At 38.4% G+C, this 18,449-nt stretch overlaps 1 protein-coding gene across 2 annotated transcripts; it reads right to left on the reverse strand.

Annotated features, from left to right (window-relative positions):
• Positions 1-632: 632 nt before the first annotated feature.
• Positions 633-12,678, reverse strand: LOC137174034 (selection and upkeep of intraepithelial T-cells protein 1-like). 2 transcript variants are annotated; one of them, XM_067579025.1, is made up of 14 exons: positions 12,463-12,678; positions 10,522-10,795; positions 9,700-9,755; positions 9,337-9,543; positions 7,985-8,059; positions 7,652-7,810; positions 7,377-7,394; positions 7,100-7,150; positions 6,973-6,990; positions 6,516-6,593; positions 4,719-4,812; positions 2,488-2,605; positions 1,679-1,817; positions 633-919 (listed from the first exon to the last, which is right to left on the reverse strand). In XM_067579025.1, the coding sequence occupies exons 1-14, from the start codon at positions 12,533-12,535 to the stop codon at positions 777-779; spliced, it is 1,503 nt and encodes a 500-aa protein (XP_067435126.1). In that variant the 5' UTR covers positions 12,536-12,678; the 3' UTR covers positions 633-776. The 2 variants fall into 2 exon arrangements, with proteins under 2 accessions (XP_067435126.1, XP_067435127.1); XM_067579026.1 differs by having other exon boundaries at positions 10,522-10,688; positions 12,463-12,677.
• Positions 12,679-18,449: the final 5,771 nt, after the last annotated feature.

Consider the following 18,449-nt stretch of genomic DNA (forward strand, 5'->3'; position numbering starts at 1 on the left):
TGTTTAACGACAGCATGATTGTCTTTGAAATACATTTTAGCTCTTAAACCTTTGAGGAATTACAACATAAATTGGACATTTACAGAGCAAAGAAAAACGTCCTTTCTCTGCTACTGACCTCAAAAACTGGCTCTACATCCTTTTTGGTTTTCAGCTCTACTTGGTTCATAAATATAATAATACAACTATAAGTTTTGTAAAACATGTTGAGATGTAACATACTTTAAAAGCACACATTTGGAAACACCAACATTCAATTGATGGTTAAATTAAAGCTAATATATAATATCATGTATTTCACAATAAGACTAATAAGCTGTGTCCCAGTCTTATACTATGTGTTAAAAAAGTGACATTTCTTTTCACAAAACAAACGCCACCTAACAGTAAACGTGCTTCATATATTTGTAACTGTGTGTCTCCATGTCTGCTGTCGTGCTCGTCATTTATGGCTTATTATTAATATAAACACACTTGTTTAGGTCAAAATGACATTTCTCCAGCAGGAAAGTAAACAAGGCACAAACTGTGAAAATGGAGAAAAACTTAATCAAATATTAATACTTTTAAATATTAATACTGTACTTACAGTGTTTTAACTGAGTGAATACTGATGTTTTTTTTTTTCAAACTGTGAAACATAAGTAGCAACATAAACAAACAAAAACCAACAACATACAGCTAAAAATAACACTGCTGTTCTGTTTTCCTATGAATTCATTCATTCATCCTCTTGCAGTTAAACACAAACAAAAAAAGGGGAAATGATCTGACATTCAGAAGAGCTCGTGGGCGAACCACTGCGCTCTGGCGATCACGTCGTTGGCGAAGTCGCCGTACGGCGTCACGCTGTCCACGTCCTCATATCTCTCCAGAGGAATGACTCTCTCCTCACCTGCTATGTAGCACGCCAACGCTCCTGGAGAGAGAGAGAAATGTTATTATAGGAGGACATGTGGCATCTATAAATGAAGCTTTGTATATATTTTTATATATACTGTGTTTATTTACTGATTTCCTACATTTCCCAGAATGCTTAGGTCAACTTCCAGACAGCATATATGTTTCTGGAGGCAACTAACGATTATTTTCATTATCAATTAATCTGATCCGATTTATCCATCAATTGTTTGATTTATAAAATGCAGATCAGATGTTCTCGGAGTCCTTGTTGACCAATCACGAGCTCAAAACCCAAATTTGAGAAATTTGGACAAAATTCTTTAAATGTTTCTTAAACAGCAGTCAAAACAGTACAGCTGATGAATATTCTGTCAATTGATTAAGTGATTAATTGTTGCAGCTCTACAGTCACATCTAGTCTGTCGAAGTTGCACTAAAATGATTTTCTTTCCCAAAGCTGTCAAAACCAAATCTGGAACCAAACGGGTCAAACAAACTTAATAATTGGAGGAATCGTTCATAATTTAAGACACAAATTACACATTTGAAGGATTGATTTATCAAATATGTGACCAGAAGTTAAGTAGCTTCAGAGTATCTCTGCAAGGACTGAAGTGTTTATGGCGACTGACAGGAAGAATCAAACTGTTTAATTAGTTTAATAATAACAATCATTACAAAGAATCATGTGCAACTTGAACTGTTCACGATTTTCTGAACAATTCAACAAATGACAAGTGAGGACAATGAGGTAGCAGTCGTCTACGTTTTTGACCTTTGAGCTGCTGTTCTTTGCTCCAGTCCTTCTTCGTCCTCTGCATGGTCTTGATGAGCTGGATGAAGAAGGTGACGCCTTGGTCCAGGTGATCCCTACTGCATGGGTTGCCTTTCACTGCGTGGTAATGGCGACTGATCTGCACCAAAGAGACACAAAGTCCTGTTTCATTACCCCAAAACTAGATGTTTTCATTTTATTTACCGTAGTCTTGAGACGCCAGACAGACGGAGATCCGCCTGCTGATTGTCTGGAGATTTCTAAAAGCTCTCAGCCGCTATCAAACTTACATTTCGTCAAGGACATGCCTTATTGGAAATGATGCTCTCCTCTCCATTCTCCTTTGTAGTGAACTGCATGTTACCGCCCTAAAATGAAGGGCCTAAAGACTCTGGATTGGTTTTCATTCATTAAACGATGTTTGTCCTGAAATTTAATATCTGATCAAGTCATTTAATTTCTAAGTTTTACACATTTTATCACAAAATATTCATTAAAATAATTGTACAATATCACAAGGTTTTGAAATTCAGTTACCTTCTAATAAAGTACAACAAAACAAGCAGCTCAGCTTCATTTTTTTAACTTATTCCTCATGATGTTCACATGATGAGCAACAAGGCTGTTAGGAAACATGAACACCGGCTCCATCAACATCTTATCTAGGAAGGAGACCTTCACACAATTTAGAAGATAAGAATGATGCTGTGGCCGAATGTGACAGAATATAACAAGATGTGATGAATCACATGGTGGAAAAGTGGTTCTATCATTAAAAACAACAACACTAAGAATCAACACAGACACACCTGCATGAGGCCGAAGCAGTTCGGGTCGCTCTGTCCGAAGCCGTTAGGTTTTAGTTGGATTCCAGCCCGAGACTGTCTGGAGATGATGGCGGCGATCAGAGCTGGGTGGACTTTGAGTCTGCAGGAGAAAACAGCCAACGTCACTTTAATAGTGTTTAATTGACCTCGGCAATAATTAATGAAACTATATCGTTAGGACAGTCCTGATCAGGCTACTTATATTTATATACTTACATACTCAAGATACTGCCTGAGAATGAGATTCTGAGATACAGTATGATGAGATATATAGGTATCTGTCTCATTAAAATACCACAAGCTGGTGGCGCCCACATCAACGTCAGCTCTCTCTCTACACCGAGGACTGTCAATAAAGGCAAAAATGCCCAAAAAGAATCTTTAAAAAGTGCCCCAAAACAAGTACCAAGATGCTAAAAACTACAGAGACATAAAAACCCACAAAGATGCAAAAAAACTACCAAAAAAATGATGCATAAAAGGCTACAGAGACACAAGACGACCACAAACATGACCTCTAGTTGAACTGGGGTCCGTTTCACAAAGCGGGTTTAGTGAAAACTCAGAGTTTGTTAACCCTGAAATGAGGGAAACTCTGAGTTTTCCGTTTCAAAAAGGGAGGTAACTCAAACCAGAGAAAGAGGGATAACTCTAGCCTGTTTCACAGAGAGGGGTAACTTAAGCTCTCGGTCAGTTACCGTAGTAACAGACTCTATGAATCTAACCTGGTCGGGACCAGGTTTTTCTCAATGAACCTCGAGTTTCTCTCAGTCTCCGCCCTCTTTCAGAGCCACACACTCCATTTGATTTCCTCATTCATTCAGGCAGCAGGCGAGTTTTGGCGTAGCCTAGTTCTGCCGTCTGTCATTTAAAAAAATCATTAAAACAATCAGAGTCAATATATTAGAAGTCCATTAGGCACAGTAAGTGGCGACTTTTTCACTAACATGGCATGTCCTTTTGATAACGATCCCGTGGATGAAGGTGCAGCATTACTGCGCAGAGAATTAAATATTCGTTGAGAGATGGTTATCAGACCGCGCATAGATGTTCTAGCATTTCCAGCCATTATCTTTTTGAGACCGTTTCACGTCACAGTCCATCATCTACATACACAACCTAATCCGTCCTTACATTTGCAACATTACCAATCGTAGTCATGCTCTCACATCCCAGCAGATATTGTGTGCTGCGCTGCGTTTCTTTGCAAACGGAAGTTTTTTGTACAGTGTCGGGGCCAGCCACTGGCCTTCCTATAGTCTGGCTTATGGCCAGCTCCTCTGCCTCCGTTAGAGGTGGCGGTGCTGGACCACCACCCGTTTTACGGACATCTGCCTTCTTTCTGTTGGCTGAGTAGTTGTGTTAGTCTGTGTTAGTTTAAATAGGATTAATTATTTAACAGAACATGATGTAGATGAGAAGACATTTATGTGTGTGAAACCAGCATTATGTTGGGGATAAAACAACTGCACAGTCAAACAGCCACTTAATATTTACTTTACAATGTAAAACATGATCAAAATGAGGTTCTCCCATGAGATTATGCCGAGGTTTCACCTGTTTGAACAATGTTTTTATATTTCATCCTAAACTGCTTCCAGGTGCGCTTGGACCTAAATGAAATAAATTAATAGGCGACCAATCAAGCAGTTTTCCTCTGTAATATTATTGTGATTGCAAAGGACTACATTTAAACTTACGCATTGACCCGAGCAGCGATGTTCTCCCACGCCGTCTCCCTCTCTTTTGCAGCTGCAGCGGTGTTGCACTTCTTTTTGAAAACATGTTCAAACTCGCCGTATTATCGCATTAAGATTTCTAGCCCTAGTGGGGCGAAAAACGCAGCCCTCCGCTTCCCCGTTGCCATGGTGACTCGTTGAATCGGGGCTCAATTGATGCTGGCTTTTTATAGTTGCGGTGCACGCGCTTAACTCCAGGTGAAACTACTCCGAGTTGAATAAACTGACTCAAATCAGCTGTTCTGGAACCGGAAACTCGGAGTTTCCTATCTCAGAGTAGATCAACTCAGAGTTCAGGATTAGACTCAGAGTTTGTTGAACCTGCTTTGTGAAACGGACCCCTGAATGCTGAAGTTGCAGTTTTTCCACAACGTCTGCACCTTCCGGTTCTGCAGAAAGTCACTGAAATGACACGGCCCTCGCTATGAACGTTCTTATTTAAATGCAGCAGGTTTGAGTTGTTGTCGTACGTACATTCTTCCTACACTGATGATGTCGTCTTTGTACTTCTTCATCTCCTCTCGGTCTCTCGCTGCCAGAATCTCGGAAGCTTCAACGCCGGTCAGACCTGAAGAAGAGTCAGACATGCAACTGTGAAAGTAGTAGAAGTAGTAGAAGTAATAGTAATAATAGTTTAGTAGTAACAGTAGTAATAGTAATAATAGTAGTAGTAGTAATAGTAATAGTAGTAACAGTAGTAATAGTAATAATAGTAGTAGTAGTAGTAATAATAGTAGTAGTAGTAGTAGTAGTAGTAGTAATAGCAATAATAATAGTAGTAGTAGTAATAGTAATAGTAATAGTAGTAACAGTAGTAATAGTAATAATAGTAGTAGTAGTAGTAGTAGTAGTAGTAATAGCAATAATAATAGTAGTAGTAGTAATAGCAATAATAATAGTAGTAGTAGTAGTAGTAGTAATAGCAATAATAATAGTAGTAGTAGTAATAGTAATAGTAATAGTAGTAACAGTAGTAATAGTAATAGTAGTAGTAATAATAGTAGTAGTAATAGTAATAATAGTAATAATAGTAGTAATAATAGTAGTAGTAATAGTAATAATAGTAGTAGTGGTAGTAGTAGTAATAGTAATAATAGTAATAATAGTAGTAATAGTAGTAGTAGTAATAGTAATAATAGTAGTAGTGGTAGTAGTAGTAATAGTAATAATAGTAGTAATAATAATAGTTGTAGTAATAATAGTAGTAGTACTAGTAATAATAGTAGCAGTAATAATAGTAATAGGAATATAGTAGTAGTAATAGTAATAATAGTAGTAGTGGTAGTAGTAGTAATAGTAATAATAGTAGTAATAATAGTTGTAGTAGTAATAGTAATAATAGTAGTAATAATAATAGTTGTAGTAATAATAGTAGTAGTACTAGTAATAATAGTAGTAGTAGTACTAGTAATAGTAATAGTAGTAGCAGTAATAATAATAATAGTAATATAGTAGTAGTAATAGTGATATAGTAGTATAATAGTAGTAGTAATAGTAATAATAATAGTAATAGTAGTAGTAGTAATAGTAATAATAGTAGTAATAGTAATAGTAGTTACAGTAATAATAGTAGTAATAATAGTAGTAGTAGTAATAGTAATAATAGTAGTAATAATAATAGTAGTAGTAGTAGTAGTAGTAGTAGTAGTAGTACAACAGGCTCAGTCTCCAGAAGTATAAGAACCCAACATAAGATCAATTATTTCATCTTAATTATGAGGTCATAAATATCCTTTATGACCATCAGGTAGGTGGCGTCCAGGTGAACGTGGCAGTAAGAAGTTGTTTGTTGGTGCAAAGCACAAAGTCAGTCACAAGAAAAGTTTGTTTTTGTCAAGATGACCTTTTAATAAGCTCAATGTCATCATGACTTCCCTCTGATTGAACAGGCCAGGACTTCTCTGGAACGAGCCTAAATACAGGCTGTTACAGGCTTTACTTCCTAAGAAAACTGATAAACTGATTTTATTCCTCCTCCTAAAAAGGACCAAAATTCCTGAGAAAGTCCAGCCTGTTGGGACTGATTTCCTGCTCTGTGCAGCTTGATAAATGCAGACTCAGATCCTCAGCATTCCCCCGGGGGTTAAAATACTGTTTTATTCCCAACCTCCCTGTGACCTTTATCCTGTCTGATTGTAGCTTTAGGTTCACTTTCAGTGCTATTTCTTGGAAAAATACGCACCCAGAACTAAATTAAAACCTCGGGTCTTCACGTCAACATGGAGGAGAAGTCTTGAGTACATAAAAAGCCTCCTGTTTGGGTGAACTGACCTCTGTCGGACAGCAGGTTTACTCTGATTGTGTTCTCAGAAGCTCCTGTTGTGTCCACTTTGGTGATGTCTCCGTACTCTGAAACACACAGATCACACCTGTTCAGCACCGTCTCATCACTTAATAATAGACCTTAATATCACAGAAACTCACCAACAGTATTTACATCACTGGAAGATTTTGCTGAACTAGAGCTGCTCTCTGGTTCCAGCTTCTTAAATGTGAATATTTTCTGGTTTCTTTAGTCTCTATGACAGTAAACTGAATATCTTTGAGTTTTGGGCAAAACAAGACGTTTGAGGATGTCGTCTTGGACTTTGAGAAACACTGATGCACATTTTTCACCGTTTTCTGAACCGAAATAATCGATTAATCAAGAAAATAATCAAAAATAATCATTAGTTTCAAGTCTAAACTGAACTGTTTTGATCTCTGGTTTAAAAGGACCTGTGTTTACCTGTGTATATGTCTTTACCTGCAAAAACAAAACAGAAAACAGCAGTTTAGGAGCAAATTATTGTAAAAAAAATGAATATTATATACTTATAATTATAGTAATAACAATAATAATAATAATTATATACTCATGTTCTCAGAAGTTCCGTTTGTCTGCATTTGTTTGATGTCTCCGTTCTCTGAAACACACAGAAACAATCACACCTGTTCAGCACCGTCTCATCACTTCTAATGACAGTAAAGACGTCGTTCTGGTCAGTTCTGAGCTCTACTGTTGGTTCTGTTTCTACTCTGACTACTCTGGTGAAGTTATTTTCCTGGAAGTGACATCACTCTTACAGACCTTTGATAACACTTATTTTCTGCTGACGATGTTCTTGTTCAGTCTTTGAGGTGAGGACTTACCTGCAAGAGGTTGTCTTTCTGAGGAAAGAACAGAGACAACACTTTAATCATCATGATAATAACTAAAATTAACAATTAAATTCTATAATAATGATTTCATACAGTAACATATACAGTATAAGACAAATATGGACACATTCTGTGCTAATTCAAGCAAATTATTGTAAGAAAAATGTAATAACATGACGTTAAAAAACAGATTAAACTGTTGAACTCTATCAGATTAATATGAGTAAGACTTTCTGAGTGAAATGTGAAATAAAAACAAAGATCACCTTGTTCTCCTCCCTCAGGTAAACGGAGTCTGTCGAGGCACGCTGCCTGCCGTTGCAACACGAACGCGGCCACGACGAAGATGACGCAAACCAGGACCATGAAGAGCAGCGTCCAGGGCAGAATACAGTCGTGTCCTGCCTTCTGAGGATTAAACTCATCTGCGAAATAAAAAGAAACATCGCAGTCAAAAGATGTGACGCTCACCTACATTAAGAAAAAATTTGGTCATAAATCTGTATAGATACAGAAACGGCATCTGATTGGCTGTATATTGCAGTTATGTGTCTGTGCGTCCGCCATATCAAAAGGTTATTGAGAGTTGTGTTTTTTACCTGTGATATAAATCTTGTTCTCGTTCACCAGGCTCGTTCCAGATATTTCCACTCTGCAGATTAAAGTCCCGTTTCCTGTTCGGACAAGAAGTGTTAAAACTAAAGCTGTGCTGCATTCACACAGCAGAGTGACAGAACTGATGAAATACACAAGTATGGAAGCTGTATCAAACTGTGTGGAAGCAGGGTGTCAATGTCTCATTTGTCCAGGAGATCCTGTAGAAATGGTTATATTTGGAAGATATAATCATCAAATGTCATTAAGTCGACCAAACGTAGTCCATGAAATCTATTTGACTTTCAGAAATCTGCATTACGTCCTCATGTTTTTATTAACTTTTTCAATTATACAAACATAATAACCAAGCGGCAACCTTCGGGGCTGAAAAATGAAGCCAACCTGTAAAAACTGCAGTTCCTCGGATGGCCACTCGAGACTCCAAAAGTGAGTCAATCCCCGTAGGCCTCCATGTTAAAATACCCAGAAATAAACATGTTTACAGCCTGTTCTGGTCTCTATAGCTAATTTCTCCTGTCATGACAACTGTACGGGTGAATTTTTATATGACTTACCCATTTAAATTTTATTAAGGCTTACATTTGTATAATTAGTTATGTATAATTAAGGGCGTGGCCGCTTTGAGTGACAGGTGGGTGCCGTCACAGGCACGTCGTTACCAGTGGGACAACATTGGTTAGGTAACGTAACCATGGCATAACCCCAGATACACAGAGTATAGCCGTAGCCGTCGCTATTTCAGTGTGTTTTCAGTTCATGAAAGTTAAGTGTAACATTCTGGTCGCCTAAAAAAGTCTTGTTCAGTGTTTGGATGTACTGAAAAACCCTCTAAAGAGTCAGATGTGCAGTTTTTCTGGTAAGGACATTTTGTTTTAATGGTTTTAAGCCTGTTTTTCGCTAGTGAATATTAGCATTAACATTATCATAGTTAACCATAGACTGTAAAGGCACTGTGAAAACCAAGCTAGCAGCTTCAGCTCCACCCTCGTCCATATATGGTCACTTCTGGCTCCAAAAATCCAAGATGGCGACAGTCAAAATGCAAACTCACACCAATGGGTGACGTCAAGGTGGCTACATCCATTATTTTTTACAGTCTGCTACTATAGTTTGTTTACGTAGCCTCCGGAGCCGGAGGAAGCTTCCTGAAGCTGACCAATCAGAACAGAGTGGACTCATCAGGAGGCGGGGCCTTAAAGAGACAGGAGCTAAAACGGCCTGTTTCAGACAGAGGCTGAACTGAGGGGCTGCATAAAGGACCAGTAGAAGATAAATAAGGAGTTTTTAACGGTAAATCATGCAAATATATTCCATTATATGTCCTTTAAATTACCTCCAGCTGCTGCTGCGTCTATGCGCGCTGTGACAGAGTAAAGGTTGTCGGGTCCGACTGATGAATGCGTCTCAGCAGCGAGGATATTTCTTCTAGCGTCCTGCAGAGAAATCCGCGGCTCTCGTCTCCAGCCGCCGGACTCACAGTAAATAAACAACTCGCCAGCTGAAGTCAGCCGCACAATCATGGTGACCTCAGAAACCTCAGCTGGAGACAGTAACACCAACACAACATGCATATTTATATACTTTTAGCATCTTCTTAAAGATAATTCACTGTTACAGTTTGTTATTATTTTCTGTATTTTTAAGGCAACATTAATCATTCTGGACATTTTCAGATGTTATAATATTTTCAACTTACCAACAATGAGAGAGACAAACACTTCTTCCGTCTCTCGTCCTCTCAGAAGGACACACCTTCATTACGATAATAAACAAGAAGAATGAAGACCAGACTGGTTAGACAAAGAGATTTTGAACATATCACCAAACATGCACTCCGCCTTCCAAATTTTATTTGCATTCATATAGTCAGAAAATCTCCCAACGGAGTGAGAAAATTACACTTTTTACATTTCTAACTGAGCGAAAAGAAACTATTCAGAGCTTCCTTCCTCTTAGTAGAGGCTTGTTTTATCGTTTGTTTAAAATATGTCTACAGTTTATATTTGTTATATTCGGCAGAAGCTTTTATTCAAAGCGACACAATAAAGAGGACAAGATATATATATATATATATATATATATATATATATATATATATATATATATATATATATATATATATATATAAGACTCCATGGAGAGCAGTACTGAATACTGACTGAGTGACGGTGAGTTGTCATCTACTAATTAAACTGTAATGAAACTATGATGACTGATTGAAGCCAGATTGATGTATCAGGGTCTGGATGGTTTGACAGAATTTGCTCGTTGGTTCCTACTGGTTTAATTTCATGTTTAGAAAAGATTCAGTCATTTCCTAAAACAGCTGGACACCGTAAAGCAGTTTGTCATCAAACCAACTGGAGGAGACATTGTGTTCGTTGGGGACTATTTTAATTGTCTTTGGACAACAATGGAGGAATAAGATTTATCACAATACTTGTTAGTAGTTCAGCTCTCTGTTGGTTTCAGTCTGCATGAGATTTGTCAGAAACATACAGGACATCCCATTGTGTACCTGTACGTGCCGTTGTCCCGCCACGTGACGCCAAACAGCGTCAAAGATCCGTCTTCCGTGACGGCCGTCCTCCCGGTGTACTCTGCCGCTTTCTCCCTCTCAAGCTCTTCTCCGTCGCGGAGGACATGAACCGTCAACTTGGTATCTACACGCAACCACTCCAACGCCTTGACACGTGACAAGTGGACAGGCGTGGTGAGGCGACACGGGAGAGAGACGTTATGGTGGACGACGGCAAAGACTTCCACGTGTGAGCCTGACGGTAAAGGCTTACCTGGGAAAAAAAAGACGATAACCAACGGGGCTGATCATGATGATATTTTTGATCGAATATTTCGATATTGCGACAACATTGCAGGGATGTCTATTGGTGCTTTCACAAAATATTATAAATAATGATCATCAGTAATGTGGATATAACAACCAAGTGGGTAAAATTACATCACTTTACTGTAATACAGCCTTATAAACCAGGAAAAGACGACACTTATGCCATATCACGATATCGATATAATATCGTTATATATTTCTCAGCCCTAATAACCAATCAGACTGTTCATTGTTTAAGTATTTGGCAATTTAAGGTCAGACAATAGTGCAAAAATGCCCGAGGTGACATCTTTAATTCGCTTGTTGTCTTGGACCAACAGTCCAAGATCTGAGTTTATTCAGTTTATAATCACATGACAACAAACACCAGCAAATCCTCATATTTGAGAAGCTGGAAACAGTAAATATTTTTGGCATTTTTTGCTTTAAAAATGACTGAAATGATAAACTGAGCATCAAAGTAGATGCCGGTAAACTTTCTTTTTGATGCATTTATTGTCTCAGCCCTGCTGTGAAATATAAAACTACACTCCAGTGAAACCAAAAAAGTCAATATATGTCACCTGACAAATACACAGACAATAAAAAGACAAATACATCTGACTGACACGAGCCATGACACCGTTGACATACAAGTTGGTAAAGGCGTGGATGGTGTGTTCAGTGTGTGTGGGGTTTTTATGCTTTGTAGTGTTTGTTGCTGTGCTGTTGTATGTTTTGCTTGTGGGGGATGCAAGTTAGCTTCGAGCTAACTCTGGTGCATCTTTAATGTTTAAAACTGCACACTGTCCCAATCAATACATCAAATCAAATAAAAAACTGTCCCTCCACCTCAAGGTATAATTATCAGTCTTTACAGTTTACCTTCATAGTTGCACAAAAGGACTCCGAGACTACATCACAGTGAAAGCAGAACATATATACTAAGTGAACATATAACCAGTTTCATCACGTCACACGTGCCTTTATGGGAACTCTCTGGCAGAGAGGATTTTGAAGAAATACCAACACAGTCGCTGATGTGCTGACTTTGCAGTCTGTAACGTTACTTCATCCCTCAGCTACCATACACCGCTGTCATCTGCTTATTTTTGGAAAATATTTTTTTTCATCACCGACTCTTGGCATGTGCTCTGATACAATGACAAGGCTGTTTGTAGTATCATACAGAGAGTCATATCTATGATAAACAACAGCTATACTCCAAACTACATTAATCTGACATTTAATACTGGTTGCTTTGTGGTGCAACATAAACTTTTACATTACAGCATTTAACACAATCTTCTACTTGATTCGGGATACAAATTATATCAACAGAGTGACACTTTAACGAAATCTCAACAAAATTGTGATATATATATATATATATATATATATATATATATATATATATATATATCAAAGAGTCAAAGAGTTCACCCTCCTACGTCAAATAGACGTAACTTTTACGTCAACAGGTGCACATGTTAGTACGCGTTTGAGATATAAACAGCTGACTTTTCAACGGAGTTTGGTTAACCTATTGTTACTGTTATTCTGTGTAATAGCAGATATATTTCAGCCTCAGCACATCCATATTTAACACATGCGCATTTTAAACACACTGACCTGCAACCGGATGAATGACTTCGAAGAAAAACGGTGCAAAACAGCAGCAGAGGAAGATAAACCTGGTGATCATTGTGACAGCGAATCAAACTATCTGCCGCGGATGCAGATTCGCTTCTATGGAAGCCGAGAGGCGCAGATATTCATCATGCGCCGCGTTTGGGACCAGGTACGGTAACGTTTACATACCACTAATGCAAACCCGTAGAGGAAATTGTAGCATTTCCTCAGTGGGAAATGGGCATGCGCAGATCTGATAGGTACATGGTCACGTGGGTTATGACGCCTTTATTTTGTCTGTGAAAGTCGACTTTTTGACCTTTTGAAAAAACTCTCATAAAATTAAAAAAAACTACACAAAGTCATCAAACATATGAATTTTTGCAAAAGAATTTGAATTGAAAACCAATATATGTTTTATATATTTTCATTTATTTAATATTGTTTATTTTCATTATTAACTCCTGCACTGTTATTGTTGTTTATAAGGCAAAAAAAACAAAAAACAACAACTTCATTCTCCAAAACTGATTTTCCTCCTAAAGTGCACAAAATATAATATCAGATTTAAATATTCTGGATGATGTATTTATCCAAGAAATAACATTTTTCCATGTCTTATGTGTAATTTCATACATGTTTATATTAATTAGTCTACATTTAGTAAGATAAGATAAGTTAGAGCTTTATTGTCCCAAAGGGAAATTTGCCTTAAGTGGAAACACAATGCTGCTGCTGCACAGTACCAAATAATTCAACAGTAATACACATCATACATCTCGTAAATACCACAATAAAATGTGTATTTGGAAGCACTGAGATGTCGAACTTCAACTGAGCTATTGTGGGTTTGAACATCTCAGTTTACATCATCCACTGTAACAACAGTCCTGCCAGGATCTGCTATTTGTGGTTTATTCATTTGCTTTAATCAGCAGATGTTTGACATTAAAAAGCCTTGCAGTGGCCCTCCAAACCTGGAAAATAGTGTAGAAAACCCTCTGCTTTGATTGGTCGACCTGCCCCCTGTCCCCACCCACTTCATTTAGACTAAGACTGTCACTATATTGTTTGTAATTTATAAAATCATGATATAGATCAGTAAAACACTGCCAGCAACTTTGTCTTTGCAGGTTTGTGTGGGTATTTGCATGTTTCAAAACCAGATTTTATGATACTTTTTATGTGAAATTGCAGCAGGCAAATGTATTTTTCCCATTATTGTTCCACAGGCGGATCAGAGCACCGGGTCAACCATGAGGCCTCCCCTCGCCACCCAGAAATGATAAAACACCCCCAGCATTTACTATAAAACCAATCTGTTTTGCATCAGTTTATTGTGTATGCTGTATGAACTAATATATGTAGCTATTGCACAACAAAAACATACTCAAAAACACATATTTACAACTGACTTACAACAATTTGAAAACAATCATATCATTATGTAATGAGTGAGCTCTTGTGGGTGTTGCCCCATCTGATAATCACTCTGACTGAGAACAGGAGACATTTGTCCACTTCCTGGTTAAACAGTCCCTTCAAAAGGGGCCATGTGGGTCTAGGAGGGAGGTTTTGCCTCAGGTTTACTTGACCTCGGTATTGCTGTTGAGGGTGATGAACATCAGATTATGGTATCCGCCTTACCTGTCTTCCTTGTGCATGTTATCTGTGCATGTTTTAAGTATTTCCCCGGCATTTTTGCAGGCACTGTTTGCAGCCAGCTGGAGGTAGCGTTGATGACCACACCAGGCCTGGCTGTTCGATCTCTGTAACTTTCTCTGATGTTCCTAATCATAGTTGTTCTCATATGTGTGAAATAATGTACACTTCTCATAATAGGAATGAGGAACATGGTGTTGGCTTCCTGTGTGACCTAGTTTGCTGTACTTGGTGAAGGTTGTGTAGTATAGTCGTCTAGCTGGTGTCTCCTCATGGTTGTAAATATTAAGTATTGTTTAATATTGTGTTTTTGCCTTATTAGGAGGATCCCTGCTGCCACTTCTGTTTTTTTCCTTAGTTTCTTTACCTAATTTCCTTATCTTTCAGGTATCTTTTCTTTTAGTAGTTTGTATTTGATTTTGGTAAATTCTTATTTGAAAGATTTGTCTTACTTGCCTCCTTATTTTGGGTTATCGTTGATATACTTCTGCTTATTTTTGGTAAAAAAAAGTAGTAGCCTGCAAATGACTATAGGTTGCTCATTGTAAAGGAGGGGGTTTACGTCATTTTATCTCTGTTTTGTTTTTGTTTTGTTTTCTTGGAAACCAACTGTTGTGTGTAACAGGTGGGGAGATTTTTTATCGCTGGAGTTTCGTGTCTTTCGCTGGTAACAGGACGGTTGGGTTGCTATACTCTCGCAGGTAGTTGGCCACTGGGTGAAGGTTTTCCTTCTGCTTCTTGGGTTTTCTATTGCATGTTGTTTCGCTGTGCTTTACTAACCCCCGTGTGTTTTTTTTTTCTGTCTTGCAATGAGGGTAAGCAATTGTGTGCGTGTGTGTCTCACAATACTAGTACTGGTGGTGGTATCCTGGAACTTCCCCTCACTCCAGTCCTCTTGTGGGTTTCTCTCCCCCCCCCCCCCCCCCCCCCCACCCCCCACCCTCCCCGCCCTGTGGTGAAATTCACAGAGTGGCATTGTTGGATTCTTGTATTCTGGGGTGCTTTCCTACACAATCATACTAAAACATTACTGAATACCACACAAGGACATTAACGATCTTTAACATGTTAAACTTCCTAAAAACCAATTTCTAAAACTGATATAAAACATTTCAAAACCAGTCATTGATTCTAACCTTCATAAGAAGCCTTGGGGTTAACAACATACCAATCTTTAGCTACGATTAATTAGTTCAGTCCATAAAGATGACATTTGATAAGATTAGAAAAACTCAACAAAAAGATGTGTAATCACACTGAATCAGCTGAATCATGGTTGTGATATTTTAATCACCTCTGTGACTGCTGATTTGGAACACTATTCCTACCAAATTATATCTATTTTATTTTATTTTAGGGGGCTGGATGAATTATCCTGGTTTTGTCCTGGATGAATATAATCTGCTCTAATATACTGTCCACAGCTCAAAAATAGTCACATTCACTTACTTGGTGTCAACAATGTACCAATATTTGACTGTGGTGCATTTAAAACATGTGATAAGATTCAATTGACTTATAAACACAGAGATGAGTATTCAAGTCAAATTGTGTCATGTAACACAGAGCACCTGTGAGTGTGTGTCTGGTTGCAGACCTCTGAATTACTGCCCACATCTACAGTGATGTCAGTGGTTCAAAAACACTGGGCCAATCTGAGCCTTGGATCTGACTAGAGTTACTGATATTATCAAGCTGTGTCAGACGTCCCTCTTGGGGATTCCAAATCTGTGAGCCAATGAGAAGAGAGCAGCATTACTAGAAGGCACGTACACTGCTTCCTAGGGTCCTCAGAAGGGAAGTGTATCACTTCCTTTGGGGTCCCCACAAAGGAGGTACCTCACTTCCTTGCATTTCAAATGCTTTGAGTTGCCTTTGTGTATTAAATGTGATATACAAATTAACTGTCCTTGCCCTCCTTTAAGGCCCCCCAGAACCAGGGATTTGTGGCCTTTCCTCATTGGAGAAATATTTGGGCTTGTTAGAGCCTGTGTGGGTGGGAAGTTGGTGATATTCAAGCTGTGTCAGACAGATTGACAAGGGTTCCAACTGCAGACAGCTACATCACTGTCTTTGGGTTCCCCAGGAGAGAGTTGTGTAACTTCTTATAGGGTCCCCAAGAGGAAACTACCTTACTTCCTTCAGGGTCCCCAAGAGGGATGTCCTTCACTTACTTTAGGGTCCCCAAGAAGGAGGTACCTTACATTCTTTGAGTCCCCAAAAGGGCTTCTTCAGCATCCTCATGAGGGATGCACCTTACTTCATTTGGGTTCCCCAAGAGGGCTGTATATCATTTTTTAGGGTCCCCAAAAGGAAGGTACCCCACTTACTTCAAGGTCACCAAGAAAGAGGTATCTCACTTCTTTCGACTCCCCAGGAGGGGTTCTTATATGATCCCCATGATGGATGTCCTTCACTCCCTCTGAGGTCCCTAAGAGGAAGGTATCTTACTTCCTTTAGGGTCACCCAGCTTTCTCTTATTGGAGAAACAACCAGGCCAGTCAGAACTTTGTTGTGGGAAGTTGGTGACATTATCAAGCTGTGTCATCATCAGACAGATTGAACAGGTCAGGAGGTCTGTGAGCCAGTGTAGGGAGTGTAGAGTAATCATTCATCCTGTTCATACTGACTTTTAAACGACCCCTTCATAATGCACGTACATGGTAAGTGATAAGGGACAAAAATGTATTTAAAAGTTTATCTGAAGCTTCATGAAGCGTCCAAATGAGTCAAATCAAGTAGATATCTTTCAACGTTACAGTCTTTTTAGTGCCAAAGTCCCTCTTTTTGTTACTATACTTCCACCTGCAGCTCAACAGGGAAACACTGTCCGAGGAAACACAAAGAGGGAATTTGATGCTAAAAAGACTGTAAATGTGTCAGATATCCACTTGATATGACTAACTCAGACTGATGAAGCTGAATAGAAGCTTCACATCTACTTTTAAATGACTGTGTGGACACACTGTGGGTTTTGGCCTCCATCACTGACATTGAAAACACATTTGAAGGATCTTTTAATAGCCAGTATGAACAGGAGGAATGATTACAGTGAGGAAAACCTCTTTCACTGCTCATTACACATTTAGAAGTGTGTGCAGGGACCATCTAAAAAGTGAAACACTGAAAAGGGAAACTTTTTCAATAACTTCACTTCACTCTTATATAGTGTTTTGTCCTGAAAATCCCTTCACACATCAATGGTCTGCTGTTGGTTATACTACAACACTTAGTTTGGAAAAAAAGGTTTAGGGGCTATTGAATATTGTTTTTTATCTCTTTTTGGAGTTACACTTTTTTGATGGTCCATGTGCACTCTTTTCTAAACGTGTTGTCAAATCGATGAAGATGTTTTCTTAATTTGCTTGTGTTTTGTCTATTTGCATGTTTTCTTAAGTTGCAGCGCGTTTGCCCTTGTCAGCCACCATACTGAAGCCCTGGATTTTGTCTTGCAGGCCGCATTTCTACATAAGTTCACCTTAAGTTTTGACCATGTTTAACATCTGACATCATAGCAGGATATAAATAAGAGAAAATCACAAAAAGCAGAATATGTCCCAAATTGTTTTCCTTAATTGTGTTTATCTGTTTGTTATCTGAAAAAAAATATCAGTAGAAGCAACTTTAAGAAACAGTTTTGGGAAACAATACCAATAATAATAATTACCTTCTGAGAGTGAGATGAGAGGATTAACCTGGACACACAGTACAGTTTAAGCCTGATTTTAACCCCAATTTATTTCAGAGCGAGGCCCACGTTTTGCCAGACCGGCTGTTGTTTGACATTCAGTAAGAGGGGGTCATGATGCTCGATTAAACTATCTTTAGTTAATTAGTGTCAAAGAGATTCAGAGCTTGTGACATAATGTTCAGAAAGAATTTAAAATATCACGCAAAGTGTGTGAATGTGCAGAGAACATTTGTGTTGTACGGTGAGGTCACACAGAGAAAAACAAGCCGGCCTGGACTCATTAGGTGAGATAAAAGCAAAGTGATTTATTGTCTTTATGTTGATGCAGAGTCACATCACACTCAGGAAGACAAGCGTCCTGTGGAAGGTCAGCAGAAGGCGGGAAGATGACGCCCTCTAGTGGTGGAAAAAAGTCCTGACTAGAACAATAACAAGTCCTGCACTAAAGGTAACGTTTATTTGTATAGCATTTTTAAAAACTGTTTACAAAGTGATGTACGAACATAATATAGTAGAAATGATTGGTACAATACAAAGCAGAAGGTAAAAATGTACATTTACTGAATTCGAGGTATTTCCATTTGATGTTACTTTATACTTCCACTCCACTACATTTCAGAGGGAAATATTGTAC

This window comes from Thunnus thynnus, chromosome 22 (assembly GCF_963924715.1).
Source record: "Thunnus thynnus chromosome 22, fThuThy2.1, whole genome shotgun sequence".
Classification (NCBI taxonomy): Eukaryota; Metazoa; Chordata; class Actinopteri; order Scombriformes; family Scombridae; genus Thunnus; species Thunnus thynnus.

Coding starts and splice junctions, on each gene's coding strand:
- LOC137174034 (XM_067579025.1), bottom strand. CDS start 12,535: ATGATCACCAGGTTTATCTTCCTCTGCTGCTGTTTTGCACCGTTTTTC. Junction 9,756..10,521: donor CGGGACAACGGCACGTACAG/GTACACAATGGG, acceptor ATCGTAATGAAG/GTGTGTCCTTCTGAGAGGAC. Junction 9,544..9,699: donor GTTTGTCTCTCTCATTGTTG/GTAAGTTGAAAA, acceptor TACTGTCTCCAG/CTGAGGTTTCTGAGGTCACC.